This window comes from Limulus polyphemus, unplaced genomic scaffold (assembly GCF_000517525.1).
Source record: "Limulus polyphemus unplaced genomic scaffold, Limulus_polyphemus-2.1.2 Scaffold121, whole genome shotgun sequence".
NCBI classification, from domain to species: Eukaryota; Metazoa; Arthropoda; class Merostomata; order Xiphosura; family Limulidae; genus Limulus; species Limulus polyphemus.
The window spans coordinates 1,050,282-1,056,371 of NW_013665731.1; the positions used below are offsets into that span (position 1 = coordinate 1,050,282).

At 33.4% G+C, this 6,090-nt stretch overlaps 1 protein-coding gene across 1 annotated transcript in view; it reads left to right on the forward strand.

Moving 5' to 3' along the window:
* LOC106472504 (leucine-rich melanocyte differentiation-associated protein-like) overlaps positions 1-6,090 on the forward strand; it is a 15,178-nt gene that overhangs the window by 5,716 nt on the left and 3,372 nt on the right. Inside the window, exon 2 of the mRNA XM_022401954.1 lies at positions 5,078-5,338. Coding sequence (XP_022257662.1) covers positions 5,078-5,338 — 261 coding nt within the window. The remainder of the gene's footprint in view (positions 1-5,077; positions 5,339-6,090) is intronic.

The window sequence follows — 6,090 nt, forward strand, 5'->3', positions numbered from 1 at the left end:
AAGTATTCAAGCATTTGAAAGTAGCAAAACTCAAAACTCCATCCCAAGAAATGCCACTTGTTCCAGAAAGAGGTTCTTTACCTGATTCACAGTGTAAGTGAGCATGGTGTGTGAACTGATCCTGACAAGGTGAAAACAGTGCGTTATTGGCCAACACCAGACAATGTGGGAGAATTAAGAAGTTTCTTTGGACTCTGTACCAATTACCGGATGTTTGTGAAGGACTTTGCAACTATAGTTGCTCCACTACATGATTTGACAAAAAAAGGCCAAAAGTTTGAATGGACAGTTTCTTGCCAGCATGCTTTCAAGACCTTGAAAGAAAAATTGGCCTCAGCTCCACTTTTAAAGCTTCTAGATCCCTCACTGCCGTACATACTGGATTGTGATGCTAGTAATATCGGAATTGGAGGAGTGTTGTCTCAGAAAGTGGGTGAAAACGAACATGTAGTGGCCTACTTCAGTAGGGTCCTGAGTAGAACACAGAAGAACTACTGTGTAACACGAAGGGAACTCCTTGCTGTAGTAAAGAGTCTGACATATTTCCATCCTCACCTCTATGGGGCTAGGTTTACCATCAGGACAGACCATGCTGCATTATGCTGGTTAGGATAATAAAAGAACCGAGATCATTCAACTTCAGAGGATTCACATCGGACATTAGTACTTTTACGAAAATATAATATAAGTTCAGCGGTAAAAGAAACTCGACCTGTAATCGGCGGGTGATGAGCGAGAACTAGAGAGAGCTAGCTAGCTAAGTGAATTATACGTACGTCACCACGAAATTAACCTCGTCAACCCTCGATAATATATCAAGGAAGTTCCAGACTAGAAAGAAAACTTTATATTTCTTGTAATTTTATGAAACTTTTGTATATAAATCATTATTTGTAATAATAATTGTAATAACTGTTATTGTAAATTGTATTGTTGTTTGTATATTAAAACATATTTGTATAAAACAAAGAAAACTGTGTGTATCAATGTTGTTGGCAAATATAATAAATTGGATACATATCGGCATTTATTTAACTACTAAGTCCAAAGTACAATTTAACTCAGTTTTAGGCTATTTGAAATTGTAATACGTAACAATATCCTCCAGGGAGACATCAATGGCACCTCCTACAGGCATCACAAGGAGACGATATTTATACCATATACTAGAGCAATATTTGGTAATAACTTTGTGTTCCAGGATAACAATGCCACTGCCGACAGTGCGTGTAATGTACAGGATTATCTCAGCCAGGAGGACGTTCAAGATTGGCATTACTAATAAAGTATCCAGATTTTAGTAATCCCATTGAGAACTGTTGGGCAGAACTGAGCGGGGAAATTTCTAACCACAACCCTCAACCAGCTATTGTAGCTGAATTGCAGCGCCTTTTAGTGACAAGTTGGGATGAAATCAAGGTGGATTACATCAATAATCTTATCGACAGCATGCTACGTCGCCTTATGTAGGTTATTAGAGTACGATAAGTACCAACAAAGTACTGAATGTTTTTGCAATGGGCATCCTTTATTGGGCATGTCACGAGGTTTCTAGTGACTTACATTAAACATTTAATTAAATTAGTTTTTGTTAATCTTATATCATAACATAAAATCATAACTAATAATCCATATTTTAATAGTATATAAGTTCTAAGTTCTTGATTTTATAAGGCAATATTTAATTAAAATTTGGAATTTCCCTCAGTGTGAGAAATGTGACATTTTTTCTCTAAGCATCCCCTTCTCTGTAATTTATTCACCACCCGTCCAATACGAAATTAAATGTAAATTATTAACTATCAAATTGTCATCGCTCAGACAAAACATAATTTTTATAGCCTTCAATTTGGTTTAGTTACAGAGCCATCAAATAGAAAATTAGACCCTTTTGCTACACCCACCTATCACATCCTTTGTTTCAGGATTTGTTAATAGTTCTCTCTTACGCTTAATATTATAGTGTTTATAACCAATAAATAGCCAAGGTTTTCATCTATCAAATGGCGTATTATATTACATGTTTTCTGAACAGAGAACTGTGAATTTCTTTTTTTGTTCAAGCTTCGTTCCCACGGGAAAGATAACGACTAGGGTGGATGAATTTGTAACGTTTCTTGTCACAGAGTTAAAAAACCAGAAAAAATATGGTAGTTATGGGACATTGTCCACTTTTTGTATACTATTATCCTGTTCTTTGGTGCATTATTTAATTAGATAAAAATTATTTAGTGCATTACTACCGTTTGTATTTTAAAAATAGGATTAAGTGTCATTGACAGTCGACAGAAAAAAAGAAGATTCGGGTAAGTACTTTATTTCTTGTTTTGCATGTGTATTCTGTATTTATTATTATAAAAATAACTAAAATGTATGAATAGGTGTATGCTGTTACGAGTTTAAGGCTACTTAAGATCAACGAATGTGGTTTCATGTTACAATTTTAAGTCATTCTACAAAGAAAAAGGTAATTTAGTGTGTGTGTGTGTGAGTACGAGGTCGGTCAAATTGACCAACCTTGTATAGAGTTAGAGTAGAGAAAATAACAGATAAAATATAAAGTTTTACTGAAAACAAACATTTGAAATGTATTTAGGCGGTTTTAGAAATTACACAAATGAGATTTGAGATTTTTGAGATGAAGAAAATTATTTTTAATCTTAACATGAAAATCACTTTGCACTCGGACTAGTAAAAAAAGACTCGATATATTCATGGACAAATCTTATTTTGATAAAAATATTTCACTAAAAAATCTGATTTTTTGTATATGAAAGGCTTATAATGTTTACTGAAAGACTTCCAAATTTTGTGAAGATATAATTAATAAATTATAAGTGAGTAGTATTAAAACTATAACGACTTTTTAATGAGTGCAAAGTGGTCACGCGGTCGATCACTTCGACCGATCCCGTGTAGGAGTTTAATTAAATGCTCTTCAGCCTTCAAATCATTTGATAAAACAAACTTTATGTAAAAAAGTAATAAGTACATTATGAATAAAATAAAATATTAAGTGGGAATTTGTACTTTAAAACACAAAGTAGTGATAGCTGACCAAACTCTTCGTTTGTAAAAAGCAGCCAAGTTAGAATAAAAAGATCAACCATATAAAAATGTGATATCTACAAAAAAGCCAAATTACATAAAATGCAAATTTATCTAAACGTGTAATATATATATAAAAAAGAACAAGATAAAAAGAAGTATAAAGTTGTAAAAGTGTAATTTTAAAATTGTTAAGTTAAAAAAGACACAACTGAGCAAAGTTAGTCCTACTTTTTATCGCAACAGGAACTAATAGTAATAGTAACACAAATAAAATGTTCAATATTAAAATTTGTTTTCAAATTTAAAGTTAAATTACCGTACTGGCCTTAAATAGTCAGTTTTTATATACTAAAAGTAAGGAGATAAACACAAAAAACTGACCAATAAAAATTAGCATTGTAATAATCCCCAATCTAATACAACGACAAAATGTATTACAATTCGTCCTTTCATAAAAATATGATCCCGATATCTTACTTTATTTACTATATTTATATTTTAAGCTTTAAGTTAAAATAATTCAAGAAACATTGACATTTTTATAGTGTGTAGATTTTTTGGTGTTTTATATTGAGGTACAACTGATTGCGTCTACCATATCGTAGGGTAGGTTATGTTTGTGTATTTAACAACAATAAAAAGAAAAAACTTGCATAATTCTTAACGTTGCTTTACATTCAGATTTATGCATGATAAAGAAATTTCAAATGTGTAGCATGAGCTATTCAGCTGAAACTCCGGTGACAAAACAACAATATTGTCAAACATGACTGTTGGAAACATTTCGCTGAGCAGAAATGTAACCTCCCCTCCCCTTAGTTTAGAAGATTACTTTTCCCACGACGTTTTTCACCAACAGAACTTTTGATTAGAAAACGATACAATGGGTACAAATACTTTTTTTCTTTTCAGTATAGGTAAATAACTGCTGGATTTGTTTATGTTTATTTTTTATGTCTTATTTTTACTTCTAGGTACCCTACTACATAGTAGGGATCAAACGACAAGTACATTACTTCTACCAATTAATTCATCAATATTCCTAAGAGGACATCTCTGTCCGTTAGACTTATTGATGTTTTCATCCTCAATTTTTAAAGTCCGAACAGATGTTTTTGTTTTTCTTTGTGTGTTCGTAGTGAACACAATGGGCTCTCTATACTGTGTCCACCACGGGTATCGAAACCCGGTTTTTAGCATAGATGTTCTTCAAATATCTACTAATATTCTACTTCAACTTAGCCAAGAATTGCTGGTATATGTTTTGAAATCACAAATCAGAGGGTAGGCCACAACAAGACTTAGAATGAGCTTACACAGATCTTTTCTTCTTACCATATTTCTGTACAGAACACATCCATCAATTCTGAGAATGGAAATGTTTTTCAAAAAGTCTTTAGTAGCAGATTTCTTGTCTGTTTTCTAAGTCCATACCATATAGCAAGCAATTCAGCTATGACATACGTCATCAATATGAATTAAATCCATCGCTTCTAATACAGGAGGTGGAGTAGAGATCATCATCGTTTTTTTTTAGTCCAACATTATTTTTGAGTGGCGATACTGTCCAGAAACGAAAAAGATCTACTGAAATAAAACAGAGATCAACCTTTTAATACACATTTTGTCACCAAAATTTATAACTAAATATAAGGAGGGCTAGCCCGGTTTTGAAAATTCTAAGTCCCCGACATGAACACATTTTTATGATTTGGGTGTATGAATATTTGCATCGAAAAGGGTTGTCAGATGCTCTTCTCCAAAAAGCGATCAGTTTTCGGTGACAGCAAACTACATTACCTGCGAAACACCAAATAATATCAACATGTAGTTTGATATATTCCGTTCCACAGCGACGCTATATCGACTGTAGTTTTCATTTAATTTGGAAATTCAAAATCGTTTTAATATATCTTGTAAACGTGAAACGTTTTATTTAAAAGTAAACTGAAATATCTGATTAAAATGTTTCAGTATTATGTCTGTACTAACAAGGAAATGTTTGTTTTTTTTGGGTTTTTTTCAGTGATGTCTCGTTCCTTACTGGATTTCAGCGTCTAAAAACGGTCGTCCTTGATCACAACCTAATAGGAAGTAACACAGTGTTTCCCTATCTTCCCATGCTCAGTATGCTCTGGTTGAACTACAATCTCATCGTTGATCTAAGTACTTTCATACCTGCTTTAGCTCGTAGCTGTCCAGCACTGAACACATTAAGTTTGGTGGGAAACGATGCAGCTCCAAGCTATTTTAATGGAAAGACACTGGAAGAGAATCTCAGCTACAGGTAGAATTTGCTTTTCATCAATTATTTTACCCTTTTTTCACACAAATACTTTGATTACCTAAGTAAGAATTAGCGGATAATGTTTATTTATGGAGTAAAGAATGGCCGTTTCTTGCAGTAAGCGACTTTCTTAGACTTTTTAGAAACCAAAAGAGAGAAACGCCATCAGAAACTTTTGTTTATCAATATAAAAAAATACAGCTTTTGCTGAAAACGTTAACTTCAGATTATGGCATTTCCAAGAAAACAAATCACGTTAGTAATCTACAACAAAAATCCACTTAATGTTTTTCTATTTATCAGTAAACTGAAATATTGAATATGTCAATCTGTAAGGCCGGGCGTGGCGTAGTAACTACCGTGCCCGGTATGTGAATCCGATGATTCATAGCCCGTGTCCTATTGCCGGGAAAACGAGCTTCACGCTTTTTACCCGTGTGCTATAGAAGCTAAACATGACCAGCCAGGGAATTGGAAGTTGGCACAGTTGACTATCTGCTTTCTCCAATCTATTAGTTCAAAATTAAGGACTGCTACTCGCACAAAGCCCTTTTGTAGTTTGACGCGAAACTCTGAAATAAAAACAAAAAATTAAGTTGCTTTGTTTTTGGTTGTTGTTGTTTTTTTTCGAAATAATTAAGGACTTAATTTTGGAGTATTGAATCAAAGATAGAAATGTAGACAAAAATGCAAATAACTTTGAATCAGCCCGGCATGGCCGGGTGGATAAGGCGCTCGACTCACAATCTGAG